Source organism: Castanea sativa, chromosome 6 (genome assembly GCF_040712315.1).
Source record: "Castanea sativa cultivar Marrone di Chiusa Pesio chromosome 6, ASM4071231v1".
Taxonomy (NCBI): Eukaryota; Viridiplantae; Streptophyta; class Magnoliopsida; order Fagales; family Fagaceae; genus Castanea; species Castanea sativa.
Window position 1 is genome coordinate 52,606,536 of NC_134018.1, and position 23,609 is coordinate 52,630,144.

At 33.7% G+C, this 23,609-nt stretch overlaps 2 protein-coding genes across 2 annotated transcripts; both read left to right on the top strand.

The window, feature by feature from the left end:
* The first annotated feature begins 12,866 nt into the window (after positions 1-12,866).
* On the top strand, positions 12,867-18,141 carry LOC142640169 (uncharacterized). The gene is made up of 13 exons (XM_075814259.1): positions 12,867-13,049; positions 13,847-14,013; positions 14,127-14,164; positions 14,283-14,391; positions 14,635-14,658; positions 14,750-14,815; positions 14,899-14,940; positions 15,039-15,150; positions 15,233-15,290; positions 15,408-15,542; positions 15,655-15,954; positions 16,980-17,034; positions 18,007-18,141. Exons 1-13 carry the CDS (start codon positions 12,998-13,000, stop codon positions 18,139-18,141), a joined length of 1,293 nt encoding a protein of 430 aa, XP_075670374.1. The 5' UTR covers positions 12,867-12,997.
* Positions 18,142-22,012: 3,871 nt separating this feature from the next.
* On the top strand, positions 22,013-23,229 carry LOC142638796 (uncharacterized). Its single transcript, XM_075812861.1, has 2 exons — positions 22,013-22,244; positions 22,366-23,229. The coding sequence occupies exons 1-2, from the start codon at positions 22,194-22,196 to the stop codon at positions 23,050-23,052; spliced, it is 738 nt and encodes a 245-aa protein (XP_075668976.1). The 5' UTR covers positions 22,013-22,193; the 3' UTR covers positions 23,053-23,229.
* Positions 23,230-23,609: the final 380 nt, after the last annotated feature.

Below are 23,609 nucleotides of genomic sequence, written 5' to 3' on the forward strand. Positions count from 1 at the left end.
AGAGTAGTAATCAAGATTCCAGCCAGGTTTAGGTAATTTTGGTTTCGGTAAAAGTAAATCAATGAGAATGGAGACACGGGCGCCCTTAGTTTTATAAAGCGCTCCTACAAGTTAAAAAGGGCCAGACAAAAAAAAAAAAAGCCCTCTTTCTGTTTGGAAATTGTATGTCTATGTCAAATGATTAATTTGAGTTGAAAATAGGTAGATGAAAAATAAGAAGAGGAAAATAAGGTGAAAAATTGCATTTTATACTGTTTAGTTGAACGGGGGAGGGGGAGAAAAGTGGTGGAACTCACAAGTTTTCTCTCATTCCTTCCAAAATACAATCTCTCCAAATTGGAGAGAAAATTAGAGTGAAAAGTTCAAAAAAAAAATTTTTGACAAAATTGTCTCCGCTTATCTGGTTTTTTTTTCTTTTTTTTCTTTTGACTTTTTCACTGTAGCGTTGGTTTTTTTTTCTTTTGACTTTCCACGTTGTTGTTGTTGTTTTTTTTTTTTTTTTTTTTTTGCTTTTTATTTGTATCTTTTGTTTGGTCAGTGGGTTCTTTTTTTCTTTCTTTTTCTCTTAAATTTTATTTTATTTTTTTTTAAAAAAATACTTTTGGATGATTTCTTGTGCTATTTTTTTTGAAGTGTCCACTATCATTTATACACAATTTTTTAGTATAATGCATTACTTTCTCTTTTATTTAAAAGAGACATTATGGTAAATTTATACAAACCTTGTTTTCAACCAAATCAAAAAAATTTCCATCTTTCTACTTTTTCACTATCTCAACTAAACACAACTGAAGAAAATTAAAAACTTTTCTACTCTCCTACTTTTCCATCCTCTCTTTATTTTTATCCTCTCACTTTTCCATCATCCCAACCAAACAAACAAACCCTAACAGTAAACTGAAATTTTATTTGTATACAAATCGACTTAATGGAATTAGCTAATGAGCAACAAAGGGATTGACTTAGAATGAGTTTGGATCAAGCGTTTCAGCTGGCGTTTGCGTTTGGCATTGGAAAAGTGGGTCTCACGGCAACTCTGTACACGTCAAATTATGTATTTTGCTAGGTCCCACAAGGCACTATTTGTATTTAAAAATTATTTTGCTATAGTATTTTTAGCAATAAATTTTCAATTTTTAGCAATAAGCGATATTCAAACAAACTTTTAGCCTCCATTTTGGAAGTGCGTTTGCATTTCCTAGTGGAGCTTTTTTTTTGTTTTTTTTTGTTTAGGTTAGTGAGTTATGTTTACTCATTTTATTTCTTCTAAATTTTTTGGCTTTCATCAATATTTAACAAATTTTTAAAATAAATTATTATAATTCGCATAATATAATCAAATTATATCTAAATTTACAAATTCAATCATACTAATTCTCAAAATAATATAGTAAATCAAATTTCCAACAAAATGGCAAGCTTAATTTTATAGACACATTTGCCTTGTCAAGGGTTGTAAACGAGTAGTTTGTTGAGTATTAATGTTTGACTAAGGTTGACAAAAAAAGTAAAATGTTTAAACTCGAACCAAGTTTACGAACCATGTTCGAACTTAAGCTCATCAAAGCATCCCAAAGTTTGAGCTTAGCTTGAATCATTAGCCAAGCTAAGCCCAAGCTCAATATCAAGCTTTTAAGCTTGAAATCTAAAAAAAGTACAATATTAAACCTATACTAAGCATATTATCAAACTCATTTTGTTTTACCAAATGGTCTCAACTTTCATTTAATTAAAGGTTTAGTAAAGTATGAATTGATTTTTCAAGCCAGTAGCAAGCTTATTACCAAGCCTATAAATGAGCCTAGGCTCAACTTCTTATTTTAATTTAGCTCTATTGTTAACAAGCCTGTTCATGGAAAAAAAAATTGTTTGGGCTTAACTCATTTATTAAACAAGTAAAAAATTAAGGCTCAAGTTGTTTATAAATGACTTAGTTCATTTATAACCCTAATCTTTTAGAAATTTGTTTGAGTGTAGGCAATCATTGTCTAAAAAATGACTAATTTTTACTTTTAAGCCCTTCAATTTTGTGTTCATTCCATTTTTACCCCCCATAATCTCAAAAAAAAAAAAAAAAGGTCAGAAATATCAAAACACCCAAAAAACTCTTGTTATAGAAAGGGGGTTGTTATTGTGGTGTGTGTGTGCATGCAAGCGCATGGAGAGAGAGAGATTAAAAAAAAATTAATTGTTAATAGTTCTTGCATCTCATCTTTTACTTTAACACATCAGACATTAAAATAGTCTAAAATAACCCACCATCTATTAAAAAACAAAAAAAGTAAAACCCACAATAAACAGATAACAAAGAGAGGCGAGAGATATATGAGAGAGAAAGAACTGAGAGTTAGTAGAGAGGAGAGAGAATTTATTTTAAAAAAAAATTAGCACATCTATTGGAGGTCAAATTTTGGTGTTTGGTGTATATTTAGCACATTTAATGCTAGTGCTCTAAATAGAGCGGATTGTAATCAAGGTTCTAAATTTCTAATATACAAGACTTCTTGCATTGCAATGACATGTTTTATGTGTTCGGACTAGTTTATAATAAGCTAGTTTGTTTATTTATTATTTTTAGTTTTATGTAAACTTTTTAAAATGCTACATTTTATTAGCTTTTCTCACATTTTAAAAATATAAGTATACATTGTATGACCAACATTGAATGGAGTTTATGAATTGATATAAAAGATGACCATTTTTTTTTTGGATAGGTAGTACAGGAATGAAGAATTGTGGTTTGAAATACATTCATCAAGCATCATAAAAGATATCATTATCACTATACTAAGCCACCGTTCAAAATCTCATTTCCATTTAAAGGATGAATTTTATGAATATCAAAAAAATATATAGCAGTAAAGTAAGCAAATAAAGTCCACTGCATATGGAGCTTGTCATAAACACATGACTTCTCGTCGTTGGTCGGTTCAAAAATCAATATGGAGCTTGTCATAAACACATTATTAGTATTAGCTACTTTGTTTTGCTTTTTTTTTTTTTTTCTTTCTAAATTATTAATTTTCGTTGCTCTGTTTAAAATATTTTTCTATTTTTATTAAAGACCTACCTTATCAATCCTCGCGAAGAGATGTGAGTTGCTACACTTGATTTAGTGATTGAAGGTCGTTGGATAAATTTTGATAGAAAATCCAATCCAATAGAGTCTCACGGTCGGCTTCAAGTTATAATTTTACCCCTTTTTTGATTTTAGAGTGGTTGCAGAACCAGGGCAGAAATAGTTCTCCTGTTTAGAGTGGTTGCAGAATTCACAGAAAGAGGCTACCCAAGCTCTTAGTCCCTTTCTTCCATGGAAGGTTAGTACCAACCCTATTTCCATAATCTTCTTACACATATATGTTATTATCCTGTTTCCATAAATGGTTTGGATTTCTAGGTATGAATCATCATCATCATCATCATCATCATCATCATCATCATAGGGTTGGGTTACACTTGTTTAGAATTATACTTAGTATAACTCTAAGTAATGCTACACCACTCAATAACTTGTTATTGAATTAATATTTTGAAAATCCAACTGTTGAATTGCATGTTTTATATGTTTTTAACATGCATGTCAATTTTCATATCAATCGGATACTATTTACCATTTGATCCATAAACTCATCTTTTATGCATTATTTTAAACTACAAAAATTTGAATTTTAACAATTGATTGGTGACATGGCTATTAATCTTTAATCACCTTGAAACTTTGCAAGCATGAAGAATATACGAAGATAATGTAATCTAACGGTAAATTTGTCAATATATAACACTAATGAGAATCAGTTTAAAAGTTTGTTAGAATATAAAGAAGAAAACAGAATAATATAGAAATAAGGGAAAAAAAAGTAGATGAAAGTTAAGTAATTCAGCTTGACAATTTATGTCCACATTAAAAAGTCCATAGTAGCAACATTTTTTTTTTAGTAAACAGTAACACTTAACAATGATATTTCACTATTCATAATTGTGTTACAAAGAAACCATTACACACATTAATATGTTAAGCTTAGTTGGCAACTATGAAATTGCAATAGTCTTTGATATTCTATAAAACAATGGTTTACACATTTATAACAATGTAATAAATATATGTGGGGGTAGAAGAGTCAGAGTATGTTTGTGGACCTTGGGCTTGATCCGAGGATATTAACTCGTCCGAGGAGGTCTTTGTAATAATAACTATACTGGATATAAAAGTCCACATGCAAATTATTACGAGATAAGTTGGTGGAAATGGTCCGAGGGAGATCTTCTCGGCTTTATGAAGTAAATGTTGTACCATACACCTTGATGTATGTAAGGGAATTCTAGAGGGTCTGATAAGGGAGGATATGTTCCATATAAGAACAGGAGGAAGGAGTGAATAAGAAATATCTTAGAGAAAGCTGCTACCACCGCATTAAAGACTCTGCACCTACTTCTCTGGCCGCATTAATGGGGAAGTGACTTCTAAACAATTGGAGGCAGTGTTACAGCTAATGTTTGAGGGCTTCAAGAAGACGGTGAATGAGACAAATATTTGGATTGGTGATTTGGTCCACACGTGGAAGATGGTGGGAAGAAGGAAGAAAATATAAAAGGAAAGGAGTGGCATTCAAGAAGGGGGATCGGGAAGAAGAAAGAAAAAAGAACAGTGTATACATTATCTTCAACTATAATTTATTACTGAGAGAGGAAAGAGCAATATAAGACGTCCTTAGCTAACTTCCGACGAGAGTTTTTTGTCATAAAACCATTTCATTGTGTATGTATTGGCGATCTAGCCTACCATACTTGTTATCCAATATTCATAAAACCTAAGTTTCAAGTCCACACTCTATAAATTTTATTGTATAAGGCTATTTGGGCCTGCACTCTACACACGGTTGGGTTCAGGTGCAAATTGTGTCCTTACAATATATTTTTTTGATTACACATTTATGATATTACCTACTATTTTCTAATGTCTCTGCTCAAGCTCGGAGTACAATACTTTGGAACTACAATAATGTTGCACTCCCTCGTTGCACACAAATATTAAATTTTGTTATAAATTCAATTAGTGAGACTCATTATTATGTAAAAATAGAGAATACAGTCTTATTTTATTCCTAAAGTATTGTATAATTATCCATCGAACTCAAGATGGTTTGACGAAAACTTGAGTGTGGAAGGTAAGTATGTAATTTAAAGAAGCCGTTCAATGCCAATTGAATGAAATAAGACTGCTAAGAAATGCCTAACTAAGATAATCGCCAATGAGAAGAAGCTCGTGCAGCATAGAGCACATCGTCCAGAGAAAACTGGGGCATGAGGGCTCGGAGCACATGTGAGACACATAAAAGGGTATCTTATAAGCATGAGTCAAAGCATGCAACTCTAATTAAGCACATGATTGGGACTAAGACGATGCATAAGGGTGTGTGAGACACTGAGACGACAATGAGAGGACTCGGATGTAGATTTGAGGAGATGTAGATATAAATGGGATTTTCATGGATCGAGCTAAGTCTTGGGTTTGGCCATTGATGTTGAAATGATCAGAAGCGACAGTGAAGATTAGTGAAGAACAAACTTGACTTTGATACGAAAATTGAATAATACGTATGTGATCAAGAAAGAAGGCCAGGTATAATCACTTGTACACTCACCTGTCTCTCTCGTGCCTTAAATTTTTATATATCTGTATGTCTTTTTTCCTTCTTGTTCTCAATGATCACTCGAGAATTTGACTCGACGAGTTAGGATAAATTAAAAAAATGCTATACTTGTAATGCTATATTCAGCTTAATAATCATGTCTAGGTCCAAAAAATCTGAATTATACATCTCCATAGGTTTCATACTCAAACTGAGCAATGATTTGCAGAATTCATCTGCATTTCCCTTATAAATATATGGCAGTAGAAAGTAATTTTGCTGCTTCTACAAGAAACTGCAGTAGTGCAATTCTTTGAGAGTATACTTTTTCTCTCTAGCGTCAATGTCTTTGAATTAAAGTGGCTTTGAAGTTTGAACCTCTAATCTGACTTTGGTACGGCACAGCCTCCACACATACACGCATGCTACTCTAAACATGAAAAAGTTTGAATTAGAAACATTGTTATTAATAGACACTTTGACTAAACAGAACAATGTGTTATAAATTCTAATCTATCTTAGTCTCTCCCCGTAAAGCAGAAGAAAAACAATGATCTCGTTTTCATTCTATTTTTCTCTGTTTTCCTTTGTTCAATAAAATCGGCTGTGTGAGAGGGAAATATTAAAATATAATTATAATTTTTATTTTTATATAAAGGCCATCGGCTGTGTGAGAGGGAAATATTAAAATATAATTAGTTTTTTATATAATTATTTTGTAAGTGCTTGTCTTCTTTATTATTATCATTTTTTTAATAAGAACATTTAAGACACCTTAAACGATATTGGAATTGTGGAGATTTGTGCCATAAAAATCAATTTGTATGACACTTTTTAATTAATAAAATATTTTATTTTATGAGATTATATGATCATGACACGTTATGCATTGATTCAATGAATGGTCATGTATTGGATGTGATTTAGACATTAGAATTAAATTCACATAGAAATATCTAAATCATAATTTTTTTTTGGGTAAACTCATAAGTTTTAGTTTGTTATCAGTGACAAAATTAGGTAAACTTAAAGAAAGCTGTCTTAAATGTAGGAGATAATATCTCGGGGATAGTTCAATTGAAACCTCAAGAGAACATATGTGAATCTTATGGTATGAGCTATGCTGGCTTGCCTTATGTGATATTGTGATGTAAACTTGTTTGGGCTCCAAGTATACATACTTGTCCCTCATCCAACTAGATCTTAATAATATTTCTACCTCACTGTAAGTCCGATTATCACTTATTAGAAAGACTATTTTGTGGAGACTTCAATTAAGTTCTTAATATACTATACAACGATAACACTTAACCCAATAGCTTATGCTTGTAGGTTTGAACCCACATATATTATATTAATCTTATTATTACCATTATATTATTTTTTAACTACCGATAAGGGTGGTCTAGTGGTCTTGGTGTGAACATTAGAGTGCAGCGTTGCTTGAAGTCTCATGTTTGAACTCCAATGGGCAAAACATGAGAATTCCCTCTTGCAACTAGCCTAAGGATACTAGCCTTTTCATAGGGTTAGGGTGAGGTCTGTTGTTATCTTTAATAACAATAACAATGACTCAATTTAATATTCTCTAGTAAGTGAGTGTCCCAATGATCACACTCGTGGGGTCTACAACAATGTTTATCCCGCTTACCCATATTGGCCATCAAAAAGAAAAATTATATTATTTTTTTAAAGTTAGGGTCGTTGTTAACTCTTTTTTTTTTTTTTAAGAATCCAGTAAATGGTAACTTTAACATTTGATTTATATTTCTTTTTCACGTTTTTTTGTTGGAATATAGATTCTTTTTCGTTGGAATATAGATTCATCTCCACTATGAAAAGATCAAAAGGCAGCCGATAATTATTATACTAAAAAAAAGGTGCCTATGATGCCAATAGACTTTATAGCTCCATAGATTCAATTCTTAAATTTTTGTAAGGGTGTTGTCACTTGTCAGTTGTGGTTGGATTTCTTAAGATGCAAACTACCTCAACTTGTGGTCAACCGGAGTCCTCAAATGCTTCGTCCCAACATGCCTTTTTTTTAAAAAAAAAAATTGGGACAAGGCTTTCTTCTAAAACTAGGTTTGAGAAATTTATTCCGTAGTATTATATAACGGTTTATAAGATTATTTACATATATTAAATTACATAATTTATAAAATTATTTAAGTAAATGACATATATTTGACGATTTATAAGATTATTCATGTATATTAAATTACATAATTCATAAAATTATTTAAATAAGTGACATATATCTTAAATATGATATGTTATATGACTAAAATTATATATATGTTCCTTTAAATTACACCATAGTGTATCAAAAAAACTCAAAACTTTGTTGTATTTAGTGATATCGTTACAATCTTTCCAATTTATTATTTGGGTTTTAGACCATTCGGTGCTTTGATGATAGGCCCTTGTGCACATAATTCTGCACTTCCCTCTATATTCTAATTGCTACAAATTCAGTGAAGATAACATCTAATTTAAGGGGTAGTAACTACTAGCTAGTAAGGCACTAAAGCACGAGCTCAGAACTGCCTCCATCTTGATGGAATGATGGGGAACCCTTGACCCGAAAACAAGTTAATCATGCTTACTTCAATCTTACTAGATAAACATTTGCAACTTTTGTTGAATCTTTGTCAAGCTCATGCTCGAGTACAGACCCTACAGGGTAGAAGGGAAATCTAACCTAGTAGCATTTTCATTTTTGTTTTATATTGTTTTTTTTTTTTTTTTGGTGACTCTCTCATCTCTTGGCGAAGCAAGAAACAAATTGTTGTTACTCAATCTAGTACTGAGGTTGAATATTACGCTCTTGTAGACACCATAGTTGAGCTTTTGTGGCTTAGTTTCTATAGGATTTTGGAGTTAACTGCTCCGCTGCCACTTCAATCTACTATGACAATAGAAGTGCTATACAAATGGCCCACAATAACATTTTTCACAAGCGTACCAAACATGTTGAAATTGACTCACTTTATTTGTCATTATCTACTCTAGAGTGCTCTATAGTTGTAGTCAGTTTCTTCCCAAAATCAACTTGCTAACATTTTCACTAAGCCTCCTTCATCAGGATGCTTTCGTGCTTTGATTTCTAAACTCAAGTTCATATCACTTCACTCAATATGAGTTTAAGGGGACCGGTTAGAATACAAACCCAATGGACTTAGGCCCATAGTTGTAGGTTAATTATACAACAACACACCTTATCTACCGATATATGAAGTATATTGTTGTAATTTATTTCACGTAACTTAATACACAATCTTTCAAACTTTAATGATTTGATCAAAGGCTCTAATAGACTAATTATGTAAATAATTCAATTGCTCTATATACTTTTTGCAGTTTGCAAGACTTGTTGCCCTATCAATTATGCACTTTGTAATAAGAACTCTAATATAGGCTAATATCCTAGTACTTCGTATGAATACAATTCGGGTTTATTGACACATAAAGGGAGAAAAAAAAGAATAGAAAATAGCAAATTTTTTTTTTGACAAGGAATGGGACACTTGTGATGCTTAATCTACGTGTATTTTGTCTTGGTAGGAAGAAAAGCCTCCGATACATTGCCTCGAGAGAGAAAAAGTTAAACATCAAACATGGAAGCTAAAAGTATGGTTCCAAAGTTCCAAACTTGTGGAATTTAAAAAAGAAATTAGGCTTGTTTGTTTGCTATGCAATTCTGCCTCACTTGGAAAGTCTTGTGAAAAGGGATAACAAAATGCATTTTTCAGAAATATGCAAACAGGGAAATGAAAAAAAAAAAAAATAGTGGATTAGCAGAAAGGAAGCTTGATGCGGATTAAGATAAGGTGATCTCTTTACCAAAGGAACAAACTTTGAGATAAAGATTGTTGAAACTTGGAAGCATATTGTTGAAAAATAAAATAAAATAAAGAGAAAAAACCTTTTGAAGTAGATAATATAGATTCTTAAACCAACTAGTAGGGAAGAAAAGTTTGCTTGAGGATAACTGGATAAGTGAGACCCACAAGGATCAAGATTGTATTTCGGTTTCATGCAGATTGGATGGAATCGATGGATGATGTTAGGGCCACTTTCTTGGCCAAAGCCCAAAAAGGCAATTCAAAACACTTTTTTTTTAGTCCATATTCCATAACCCTTGTAAAAAAGGACCACGAGTTGGGTGAAATTGGGATCACAAAATCAGTCCCCAAGGCCCACTCGATCTTTCATTAAAATAATTGAATCTCCAGCTCAAGGCCTATTCAAATTGGTCCAAGGTGGTCCTCAAAATAATAAAAAATTAAATAATACATGAACCATGAAAGAAAAGAAAAAGCAGTTATTTAACCGCAAATTATTCTGCAATTTTTTTATTATAACTCTAACATGACAAATCGTGAGTGGTTAACTATCACTTACACATGAGCTTACTATTTTTTATTCATCAAATCGCATTCTGTCACGTTACAATTGTGATAAAAAATTGTGAAAAATTTTGTGGTTTCAAAAAAGAAAACCCACAATTCGTGGGACTATCTTCTCATCTAGTTGGTATAAGGTGGGGCAAAGGACATTACTCTCAATTAAGCCCAAGAAGGTCAAAGCTGTTAGCATGACCACGCCAATACGAAAGAAACAATGACTTTCAGTCTCTCGAGTAAACTCAGTTGCAAAGGTAGTCAGGCTATTTTGCTAACTTAACTTGGTTAAATTGAAGCAAATATAACAAGAAATCAACCAAAGGACAAGCATCAAGTTAAAATCCAAATTTCCCCTCTATTGTGTGAACCAACAAGCTCATCAAAAGGAAAAGATGAGGAACAGGGGATTGGAAGGCAAAAGGGGTCATTCCACATCAATTTACATCCACTCAAAGTCTTACAAGGGAGCTTGGAACACTTTTGAGACCATTGCACCTATGTTAAATCATGTGTAAGTGAAGGAAGTCACAAAAACTAAGTTATACCTGCTATTTAACAAAGTATCAGCCAACATCATATTTACCTCCTTAAGTCAATCGCCATTGCAAGGCTACCACAGCTCTTAATTTTAGCATACCCTTTCTCCATCTACTCATCCTTCATTATTTTTCTTATTTCATTGTACTAACATTTAACTCTCTCAAGTCATTGGAGATATTTTTGCAAACTTTTATACTTGCTGCCGTATTACATTTGCTAATGCAAGTCTTTGGGCTCAATCTCCTTGCACACGTTGCATGTCTACTTCGGCCAAAAGATGAACATGGTTGCTTGCAACCAAGATAAGTTTCCAGCTTCTTACTCTCCACACACACACACACATATATATATTTCTACACATCTTCAAGTGATGTTGCTTGACACAGTTATTGACATGGATTTAAAGCTATATATATTAATTTGGGCATAGGCAAATATTTGCGTCCAATACCACCAACTACACTTGCTTAGCCTTGTTTACAATAACTTAACATTGTCCTTCATTTTTACATGTTCATGCCTCATATTTACGGTCATGTTTGGTAAATCAACTTAAATATATGTTTTCAGTTTTTAAACAACATTACACGTATTTTCACACACTTTTTCACCCACACATATTTTAAAAAAAAAACTGAAAACTGTTGTTTAAACACACGTACCAAACGGGCATATGAGAAAACTTATTTTCCCATCAATTTGATATTTTCATAATTCATTATGTTGTATTTTCACTTAGGAGAAGACATAACGATAGCAATCAACAGGTGATCCATTGGTGTGAGTACTGGACTTGACTACCCCAAATAGAACCAAAGTTTAGCCATTAGCTCATCAAAACATGACACATATCACGAGCACAAAAAAACTTCTAATAGATGCAAAGGTCAAAGACTTGTACTAAAGATAACTTACTAGAGGACACATTTAATATGATCAATTGTGGTTTGTGGATCTCACACTTTCTCACTAATCTCACTTGATTGATGACTGTAAAGCTAGACTTTCATCTGCTATTCAGAGCACATAACAAGCTTTGATACGTATGAAAATGAATTGCTTATGTTGTTAGAGCAAAAAAGATGAATTGCTCATGTTTTTTTTTTTTTTTGAGAAACAATGTTAATGGTTGAACTTAGCTCAAGACTGGAATAAGACATTGCATTTCCAATTAATAAATCACCAAAGAAGAGAGATGACGCAACATTTTATTATTAAAAGATTTTTTGTTGATATATTCTAAATGGGAGGGGATTTGAACCTTGACAAGTCAATTGGAAACGAGAAAAAATATAATTTATTATTGATTTATTACCATTGATAGCAGTGTCATTATAGCTTATCCATAAAACATTGCCATCACCAAAATTATGATACCTCTTAAATTCAATTCATTATGAGGCCCAAAATAGACTGCTTTTAACATCTCTAACCTATGCCACACGTCCATATTCAATTTGACTATATAATATAACTCCATCCCTGGTCACAAGGATTTTTTTTTTAAAAATAACTATAAAAGCCAAACAATTTTGTTAGTTAGCACAATTTTGAAACTATTTGGGTATCTAATAACTCGAGACCAAAAAACTCGATTTTGGAAGGCTAATTTGACTACAAGCCACTTCCTTGTTCTTCCAAGCTACAAAAACCCATGAACAAAACCAAATACAAACCCAAAACAAATACCTGATCGAATCTGATTTCCCTTGCTTGAAGTTTTTGTTGTCATTGCCTAAAGCTTTTGCCGCCTAGGTTGCTTCTCCTCTAGCAAGATCTTCTCTAGACTCCAACATGTTCTTCTCCTCCACTGGAGCGGCAGCAACATCACCGGAGTGGCGGTGAGAAACCACACCCACATTAAGTCTGACATGTTTAGCCATCGCCTGAAGCATTCGCTGCCTGGGTTGCTTTGTTCTCTGGTGCTTCGTTCTTCATTATTGCTAGGTAACGAAATCGAGCGTTACAAACTCGATTTTTTGGTATTGAAATCGAGTGTTAGAGACTCGATTTTCATGCCTATGTGGACAAATTTCCACATCAGCTGTAGCATTAAGCTGAAATCAAGTTTAGTGCACTCGATTTGCATTCCCAAATTGAGTCCTTTAGTCTCAAATTGTTAGATCTCCAAATAGTTTCAAAACTGTACTAACTAACAAAGTTGTTAGGCTTTTATGGTTATTTAAAAAAAAAAAATCCCTGGTTATGGATTCCCAACTCTAAATACAGGCTCGGACTTGCTTCGGAAAGCCGTTCGGCTCCCCATACCATTAATCCATTTACCATTTTACCCTTCATATTTAATTCCTTTTCTTTTCCCTCCTCTCATTCAATTTCCTATTTCCCTCGCGCACGTACACAGCGAGTTAAGAGAGAGAGAGAGAGATTAGGGTTTTTAGCTTGGGTTCGAGTTCCACCATGGACACTGCTATGGTTCTTGATTCAGAAAATTGTGTTGCTCTTGCTCGAGGTAACTAAATCCCTACTTGCCCTCATTTTTATTTATTTATTTTTTCCTTTTCTTCTTGATTATTTTTCTAAACCCCTATATATTGTGGTATGCTTAGTAAAATTACATTTTGATTTTTGATTTTTTTAGTGTTGATTTCGTTTCTTGATTACCTATTAGGTTTATGGTGGTAGGGTATACTTGATGCAGTGAGGGATTTGGTATTACGCATTGTCTTTTCTAGGGTTAGGTTTTCATGGTGACTTAGAAATTTAGCATGGAATTGAGGTAGGAATTGGGAACCTGTAATATGGTTTGTTTGGTTGCTGATAAAATGTGTGGAAAAAACTTTTTTTTTAATCAAAATGGGTTTGACCTCCATTTCCACCTAATACAGCTATAGGGTTCAGTTTATGTGAGTTGTTAGCATAGATGAGGGATATTTTTACCCGAGATGGCTTGGCCATATTCATAGGAGAGCAAATAATGCAACGGTGAGAAAGAGTGAGTAGATTCAAGTTGAGGGAACAAATAAAGTTACAGGAAGATTAAAAATTACATTGGTAGATGTAGTGAAAAAAGATATGTTAGTTTAAAGAAATGGTAGAGAGTATGGCTTCAGATTGAATAAAATGATAGAAAAGATGTGGCTGACCCTGACTAATTTGTTGAGAATCCTTAGCCAACCCCTAATATTTGGGACTAAGTTTTTGTTGTTGTCGTTGTTTGGTTTTCTTTACACCCAATCGGGGCTTTGGTTCTTGTAGTACTAGGGTTGTTCAATTACTGAGATTTTTTCTTTTTCTTTTGGGTGGCAGATGATAAGGCAAAAGGAATGGTAAAGGGTTCAAAAATTGGAAGTGCCCCAAGGAAGAGACTTGCTGACATAAGCAACTTGCCGCAGCGGCCTAGACCAGTAGACCAAGAGGTGAAGCAACTGCCTGTATCACTTACAACTAAGGAGTACATTGAAAAGCTACAGAGGGTATGTTCAAAGTGGTTCCTTCTTCTGTGTACTGCATGTGCGTGAATGTCCGTCTTCCTTAGGTCTATATTGTCAGTTTAGCTCACCCGGGTATTTCTCAATCTGATTTTCAGGAAAACTTGACACTGATGAAGATTCTTGCTGACAGAAAGTATCCTTCACGATCAACTTAGTTTATCTATTTATTTATTTTCTTAAATTGGTTTCTGTGATATGGTTTTGGGGTTTTTACTTTGTGCCTTTTGGCTTTCCTTAATGTTGGTTAACAGTAAAACTATTGAACTGAGTGGCATGGAGTTACAGAAACTTAGACTCAATCTGCAAAAAGTGCAGCAACAAAATTTGCAACTTGCCCAAGCAAACAGCCAGATGTTGGCGGTACCTTCACATCTTTTAATAACTAGTTGTACAATTTTATTATATCATGCAGTGCCTATAAGCTCTGGCTCAAATGGTATTTCCTCCTCCCACAAAAATGGGTAGTGGTTGAGACTGTTGATTAAAAACTCAATGGGCACATGTATAACTTACTATTATATATTTTTAATTAAAACTGGTAGCAACATTTTAGAGACTGTATTTGATGCTTTGGTGAAACTAACGTGTTTTGCATCTTTGCAGGAACTTAATTCAGGTAAAGATAGGGTAAGTTAACTTATGTTGCAAGAAAGCAGTAAAACTTGATGCCTTATGTTATAATCTGTAAATTGACAGCTGTAATTTTGTTCCTTTTCAGCTAAAAGCACTTTTTCATGAGCTTGGATGCAAAAATGGCTTGCTCAAAGCAAGAAAACTGGAAAAGGTCAGTTTAACTAGTATCCATGTTAATCAGTTCCATCATTCCATGTTAGATCATTCGTTGACTTGACATTTTTTTTTTCCAAGGTCAAAGAGAAAATGTTAATTTGTCAGGATAAAGGAAATAAGGTACCTATACAAATCATCTCTGTGGTTCTTAACAAAGTAAACAATTGATATTTTTCTGTCCCCTGTGTTATTTACACCTTTTCTTTCACTCCTTTAAGGTAGGTATAACTGAATGTGATGAGGCAGCTCAGGCAGGGGAATCCTCTCAAGCAGATAAGGGGGACTGTAAACCTTGTAATACAAACCGGAGAAGGCAATCCAAAAAACAATGTAATTAGCATACTAGGCATTTCATTTGAAAATCTGAATCTGTTTATGATATCAACTTTTTTCTTATATGATTTTTGGACAGCTTTGGGTCCCACCACTACTAAACCAGTCCATGCTAAAGAGAATGTTGAAAAGAAGAGGTTTGTCCATGCATGTTTCTTTGCTTTGTGTGAGATTGTGGCCAATTTTTCCTTTGGATTTTTACAAATGATGCAGGTAATTAAAGGATCCTTTCATATACTTTGATGTTCCAACAGGTGTTTGAGAAGGCAATCCTCTAGGTTTAACTCTGAAGAACCTGAACCAACCGAAGACTTGTTTGAGATAGATAAGGCTTCAGGCCCTACTAGTCTTAAACCAGTCCATGCTGAAGAGAATGTTGGCAATAAGAGGTTTGTTAATGCATGTTTGCTTTATCACTCTAGGTTAGTCTTTCCAATGGACTTTACCAATGATCCAGAGAATTGAAGGATTCTTAGGTGTACTTCAACAATTTTTTAACAGGCGTTGTTTGAGAAGGCAATCTGCAAGGTTTAAATCTATAGAGCCAGAACAAACTGAAGACTTGTTTGAGATAGACAGTGCCAAATTTCCCGTCTCTCCTGTACATGATGATCTGGTGCATGAAAGTGGTCAAATGTTATCAGGATTGTTGGTCAAAGAAGAAGATGAAGGAAATACTGCCCTAAGATTTGAAGCTCAAGAAAATCGAAGATCTTCAGTTGGAAGGCCATTGCGACGAGCAGCTGAGAAGGTTCAGTCCTATAAGGAAATTCCACTTAACATAAAGATGCGGCGAAATGAGTGAGTCAAATTCTTTTTCAAATTTGTCCTTCATTTTGTTGAATGTGGTGAATGAGTAGTAGAGCAGCATTTTCTGCATCTTGCAATCTTTTGTGCCTTGTGATATTATTATTTTGTACCTTCCAGTTGCACAACTTCCTTTTTCGGGAGGCATGCTCCCAACACACTGTAAATTTTTTAATTTCTTTTGTTATCACCTGCTGATGATAACTAAGAATGCACAAAATCTTAATGCGAGATAGTTCATTGATGTTGTATCTTGAAGAACACAGATTTTCTTGCTGAACTGCTCAGTGGTATTCCATTATTGTAAAGAGTTGTATTTTCTCTAATTCTATATGGTCCTTGTGGTTTGGGGTTGCGTTGAGGAGATGGTTGATTACTAGTAACAATTTCATAAGAGGTGTAATATGGGTCTTACGAGGGCATGGTTGATTTCCATTGTTGTATAACTTTTTTTTTTTTTAGTAAAGACGATAGATGTTGTATAACTATTAATATGAGGCTAATGATTAATGCCTCGATGGTATTCCTTTGGGGAGTAATTTTTTATGTAAGTTCACGCCAAAAGCTATTATCTGATGCATGGAATGACTGGATGAAAGCTTGTCTGTGCATTTGTGGCTAATGATTCTTCTATATAAGAGGAGCGACTAGGAGTTTTAAAATCTTTATTGGAATTTGTAATTGTAATTTATTTTCTGTTGAAAGGAAGATAGAAATTGAGAAACTGTAGTTAAAAGTGTCAAAATCTGAATAAAATAAAAGCAAAAATAGTACAATGAACTGTTAGATTTTTTTTTAAAAAAATTGAGAATGTCTCTTAGCTCATTGGATGCATGTCCGCTGGATCGCCCCTCCATGAGATACATTGTATCTATGGAATATTGACAAATTCGGTGTATAGGGTGTATTTGAATTTATATACGGCACTAAATTAGTGAATGATATATTTTAGATCACATATAACATGTGGTTACTGAAAGCTAATGAAATTTAATCCGCCTTTTGAATTTTCATATTAGGGAGGGGCAAACAACATATATTAAGCAAGAGCATCAGAATCAGAATCAGAATCAGGTGTGCTAAATGCTAAATTTTTGTTATCTGCAATTCGAATTTTGTTGATTTACTAATTAAGGGCACTTGAAATCAAGTCCTGGAATTTACAATTTGATGAAAACATCCTAAAGTTTAGCAAATTTCAACAGTGATTTACTATGTGAAATTAGAATTTTTACATAGAAAAAGAAGAAGAGAAAATAAAAGAAAAGATTATTTGACAGTTGCATTCCATTTTCAAACTGACTCGTTCTTATCATTGACAATATAATCCATTGAAGTCAATACAGCATTTCCCTTCAATAACTGTCTTTTTTCGTTTTCTTGCTTCCAATCCAATCAATACTTTTCCCTCTATAGCTTCCTTGACGCGTGGGTCCAGCAACTTTAACCCTATTGCACATGCAAACGAAAGAAGCTGAAAAAGATCGATCTTTTTACAACTATAAACCGCGTTAGTGCACGAACAAGGCATCTAGAATAGAAGTTATAATAGTTAAATGATGTGTTGTTAAAGTAATTGTTAGTTCTGTACTATGTTTCTTCATGCTAAGAATAGTCTTAACAACTTTGCTCTTAACAACTTTGCTCATAAATGTGAATAAGTCGTGTGCAATAAAGTAATAGAAATACTATTAATGGTGGATACCATGTGAGTATTGTTCACAATTTAAATCTTGTGATTCAAGTGTATTGAAAACAATTTATGAAAAACAAATTATGTCAAAGTTGTTACATGAAATTACACATTTTTTTTAAGGAAAAAAAATGTGGCCAAAAAAAAGATGTGGATCTAGTACAAAAGCACATGTCGTTAAATAAATCTGAGGTTCAAATTCTACCTATCTATATCAAAAACTGATTGATATCTTAGCTTGATAATAAACAATAATCATTATGAGTTAGGCGACATAGGTTGAAATCTTATCATATCTATAAATAATAATTTTAGGGAATAATAGTATAAAATCTTGATGGCTGTCTATGCAGAGAAAATCTACTATGCATCGAGTGCATGTATCCCCCTTTAACACTCATTTGAGAGGAGAATACATCGATGCATGTAATATCACCTCGTCTATGTGGGTCCACCATGGAAACATGTTTAGATCCTTTTTGATGTGATTTATGGTTTCGGTTATTCAATCAAAGACCTCATCCCTAGAAATTGATTGTGGTGGCATCCAGCTGAAAGGAGTCGCTCTAAAACAAAAGCATAGAAAACGCGCAAAAAAAAGGAAAGAAGATGTTTTCACAATATTACTATTTGTCAAGTTTCTATATAAATATATATAAAACTATTTGTCTTCATAATTTATGTTGCTGGTTAGAGTCCAGCAGCCTAAAAATACATTCAGAATTTATGGGACTATGGGATAGTTGATAATTATGTGATACCAGTATTTTCATTCTTTCTTGTAAAGATAACAAACGGTAATACTTTTAGGTTGGCCTACAAGTTATCAGGCTCGCATTGTTTTAGAATAAGGAGCTGGAGGGAAATTTTTGTTATAAATTCTGCAACAGTTTAGGGTAACTCTCTAAATTGCAAACTACATTCCTAAAGTTTGGAGATGTTTGAATTTTACACCATAAAATTTCAAAATTTAGATTTTATCCCCTGAAGTTTAGAGGTATTTGGATTTTGCACCCTGAAATTTCAAAATTTAGATTTTACTCATTGAAGTTCTATTTCGCTTGCATCGACAGCCCTTTCGTCCATGTTTTTAGTTAAGTGTCATATAAACTTGCCACGTGTGTTTACTTTATCCAATAAAATGATGTCACGTCATTTTTGTAACCTAAAAAAACTAAATAATTAAAAATGGCATGGCATAATAAAAATGACATAACATCATTTAATTTGATGAACTAAATACACATGGCAAGTTTAAGTAATACTTAACGGAAAATATGAATGGAGGGGTTGTTGATGCAAAAAGAATTTAATTTCAAGGGTAAAATTCAAATTCTGAAACTTCAGGGTATAAAATCCAAATATCCTCAAACTTTAAGGGTAAAATTTAAATTCTAAAATTTCAGGATATAAAATCCAAACACCTCCAAACATTTTGAAATGAAAGTGCCTTCATTTTCTATTCCAGTAAGGTTGTTTGAAGTCTTAGATTCTGATTTTTCGGGTGGTTGTTCCTAAGTCGGGTTTAAGCCCCGATAGCGAGTTTGATTAAACTAGTGGGAGGGATGACACTCAAGGGGTCAAACAAAAGAAGTTGATAAAGGAAAATGATAGTTTACTCAATATTCGTTCCATCTTCTAGGGCTGACTTAAGATTGAATCCAAAACCAAAGGAATTGGAGGAATTGAAGCAAACTGCAAAATTCCAAAAAGGGGAAAGTCACTCGCATTGCCAAAGTAAACCCTAGTTGGAAACCCAGGATTAGACGCAATTCCAACACCAACTTTAGATCAATAGGGGTGTAGTTTGCAATTTATCATTTTTTTTAACGTTGAAACTTGAATTCTAATGAACACGTTAGTACAAAGGGAAATGTTTATTACACACAACTTGGAGTGTTTTCATGAACTGAAATTGTGAGTTAAACTCACGACTTCAGGAATTGAAACACGCTGTGTATTAGACTTTTCCCTAGTGTAAAATACACCGCAATGCATGTAGAGGATCTGCCGTCACCCACACAAAACAGTGAGTTTTGAATGAGTCAATTTGGAAGCCGCTATTCTATTTTTTTGATGACTCTGTTATCCAAAAGGGGTCCATAAGGACCCTACCATTATCTACTTTGCCATATTTTGGTGGAATTTTTTTTTCGGTTCCGCTCCCTTCTCTGACTGGTAAAACATGAAAGAGGTTGAGGCAGGTGCATGCGTACACTCTCTCAAGTGAGGTGGGAAAACATGTTTCATTTACAATCTAATAATCTATGACAAAATAAATGCTTTTCTTTTTCATGGTCGGATGACAATGACATAATAAATGTTGGCATTTTCTTTCTTTTCTATTTTGGTGAGTAACTTTTGAGTTTCACCACAAAGTTTGGAGCTTAGTAGAAAAATGAAGCAAAGTTCAATTGTAAATGATTCTAAGAACTAAGAACTGATCCTATAAACTTTGTGGGCTTCCTTTTCAAACAATGCGAAAAACAAACTGAAAAGAGGACTTATTTTGTTACCTAATTAACTTACATTGCTATTTAAATTCAGGCTCAAATGTAAATGGTGGAATGACAATGAGAGAAATTTTGAGTTCAAAACTTACCGAGTCAAAAGGAGAAGAAAAAAAATCTGGATGGATTCTTGTTTTGATTACATAAATTAAATCAAAATGAAAGATGGATTATTAGACACTGCAATTTGAGATGAAAAATTTGGCTTTACTAAGTGGACACAACTATATAACATTTGTACCAGCAACTAGCTCATAATAAGTCATGGTAGGCATGTATCATGTATGGTGTGGTTTGGTAAAATTTCCTTCTTCAATGTAAAGATAAAAAACCATGATGTATCGTGCTTCTACGGTTTTATAGTACAACTATCCATCCATTTCTCTTTCAAGAGTCAAAAAGAAAACCTAAGTATGGCTCTACAAAAGAAAAAAGTGTGTGGATCAGATGGCTTTAATCATTCATCAAATAGTACTTTCTCTTTTAGCCTGACCGAGGAGATTTTCCGGGATTAAAGTATAATACAGGATTAGTTTTATTAAGTTCAATCCTTTTTGCCTTCTCCTTGTCCCATTACCAACTTTTAAAACCCTTGATTTGATTTTCATCATCAATAAACTGAGACAAGAAGTTATATAGGATCTTGTCATGTTAAATATTTGATCAAAATATCACTGTTTTTTTCAGCATTTTTGTCTACTTTTCTGTTAGATATAACAAAGCAAGATACTTTCCCTGTATTAGCCCAAACAGGTGGCTGAGTTTCCATACGGAATGGATAACAACAACAATCAAGCCTTATTTATCCCAAACTGTTGTGGTCGGTTGTGGATTTTCAACAAATCAATCTGGCAATCAATGGTTCCATACTAGTTCTATTAATTTCAACCAACTTGGTCCTGGTTGGTTCTTTTCGTTAAATTTCTCATCCATATCATCCTGTAGCTTCTAATTCAACTACAAGGCTTTTACATATAATTGAGAAAGGAGCAGTTATATATATTAATTTCAACCAACGTGGTCCTGGTTGGTTCTTTTCGTTAAATTTCTCATCCATATCATCCTGTAGCTTCTAATTCAACTACAAGGCTTTTACTTATAGTTGAGATGGGAGCAGTTTTATATATATATATATATATATATATATATATATTCTGATTTCTGAGAATTAGTTGCTGCTCTACCTTGCCTAATTTACTTGTTGAGCCATTAAAATTGGATCATAAGAATTAGCTGCAATAGACAGCTAAGAATTTCAATGACAAGCAGTTTGTGAGTAGATTGAATTATGGTCATTGCTATCTAATGCCTATGCTAGGCTTCACGCCATTTAGTAAAACCATTGGAGAAACTTCATTGGAAAAAAATAAACATGACACATCATGAAATTATCTCAAATATTTCAACAACAAAAAAAAAATTGAGAATGTTTCTGTAAGTAAGAAATTGGATTCATGTTATCTCCAAGCTATATAAAGAAAAGAAGGTTCTTCTGTTGAACGCAGCTTAATAGATTATTATAGTGTATATGGATAATCCGAAAACAAATATGTAAAAATATGAAATGCATGGAAATTAATTAAATATATGATAAATAAGGATTTTTTTCATAAACTTTTAGGTGCTTAAGGGGATATGCAATAAGTCCTCATTTCAGCAACATCTTAACTTTTGCATTCACAAGTGCATGAGCACGTGTCATCCGCCGCTAGTCATACCAAAAAGGTAGAATATGAAGAAGAACTATGTCTTACTTTTACTGCAGATTTCACATTCCTTCCCCTCACAGTTTGGTCATGCACACAGAATCCAAAATACATAAAGATTTATGCACTAAGCAAATTTGGCCTGCCTATACTTTTGGCCTTTTGTGTATTTTTCCAACCTGATGTCCCAGGGAAAAAAAAATTAAAGTGACAAAAAAGGACTGTAAATAGCGACAAGGTGCTTCAATTCTATAAAAAGTAAAGAAACCACACTTAACAACCCCAACTCCTTTTCCCTCTACTTTGGTCAGACCACTGCAAGAAATGGAGGATCAATGCAGCCCTCTTAGCTGGGAATTCAGCTACCATGAAGAGGTTAGACATTCTTTAATCATCTTAACTTCAATGCTTTCTTTTGTTAGATACTATTTTCTACTTCTTGTGAATGTGTGCTCTGTTTGGAGGAAACAGTTTTCTAAGACTATTAAATTGGCAGGGAATGGAGGAGTTAAGGCATTCTCTCTTGTACACAACCTTTGAGCTAGAGACAACACTTTTAGCAGCTAAGGAGGAGATTACAAAAAGAGAATATGAACTGATTCATGTCAAAGATCTTTTGAGCAGGACCATCAAAGAGAGAGATGAGGCGCAGTCAAGATGCAAGAATCTAATGTTGGAGAAACTCATGCTTCAAGAACAGCTACAACAAAAGCAGCAACAGCAACAACTACAACTACAACAGCAACAACGACAACAACAACAACAACAACAACAACAAGAACAAGCTGCTTCAAACAATGAGGATGACTCAAAAGGCACTGACCAAAGCAAGCATTTTGCCTCTTCTGACTCTGATGAAAACATCATTTCATCTCCGGGTACAGACCCAATTTTCCAACCACCATTGCCACAACCACTGCCATCACAAGCAAACTTGAAATTAGTACCCAAGAGGCCACTGCCAGAGAAAGGGAAGCTCCTGCAGGCAGTGATAGAAGCTGGTCCCCTCCTGAAAAACCTCCTCCTGGCTGGACCTCTCCCTCAGTGGCAGCACCCACCTCCTCAACTTAACTCCATTGAGATTCCACCCGTGGCCATTTCATCGCCTTCTCCACGCCTTTTACAGCAGGACTCTTGCATCAATTTTAATGGTTGTTTTAATAGCAAGTCTAATTCTCTGTGATGGCTCCATTGACCAATTAGCACTTTCACATAACTTGTAGCAGTATGCCCATCCTTTTCATACTATTATAACATGAAAAGGTATAATCAGCATGAAATGGATGTGGCTTTATGCATCGGTTTCAGAATTTGTACACAACTTTGTCTTAGAAATGAAATTCCTAACTTTCTAGCTTCTTGAATGGTGACTTGAACCCTTTTTTTTTCCCGGTTACATAACTACTCTATTAGTATATAATGTGAAATGGATTTCCGGTCCACAAACAAGTTGGAATTTCGTTACTCCTGCAAACATATATTATGCATATCTTTGTTTTGGTATATTGGGGTGATGTAACCAAATTTCACAAGATGGTATAATATAATATAAGCAATTGTTGTGCTCATGTGAATGTATCTTGCTTTTGCTTTTTGTTGTTATAATAAAGTAGAATAATGATGGTAAGTATGACCAAAACAAGCAATCATAAATCTTCTCAGGGATTTTCCTTTCCATGAAGCATACCTACCATCCATGGTGTGTGTCTGCCACTAAAGGTGCACCCAATTAGATTTCAC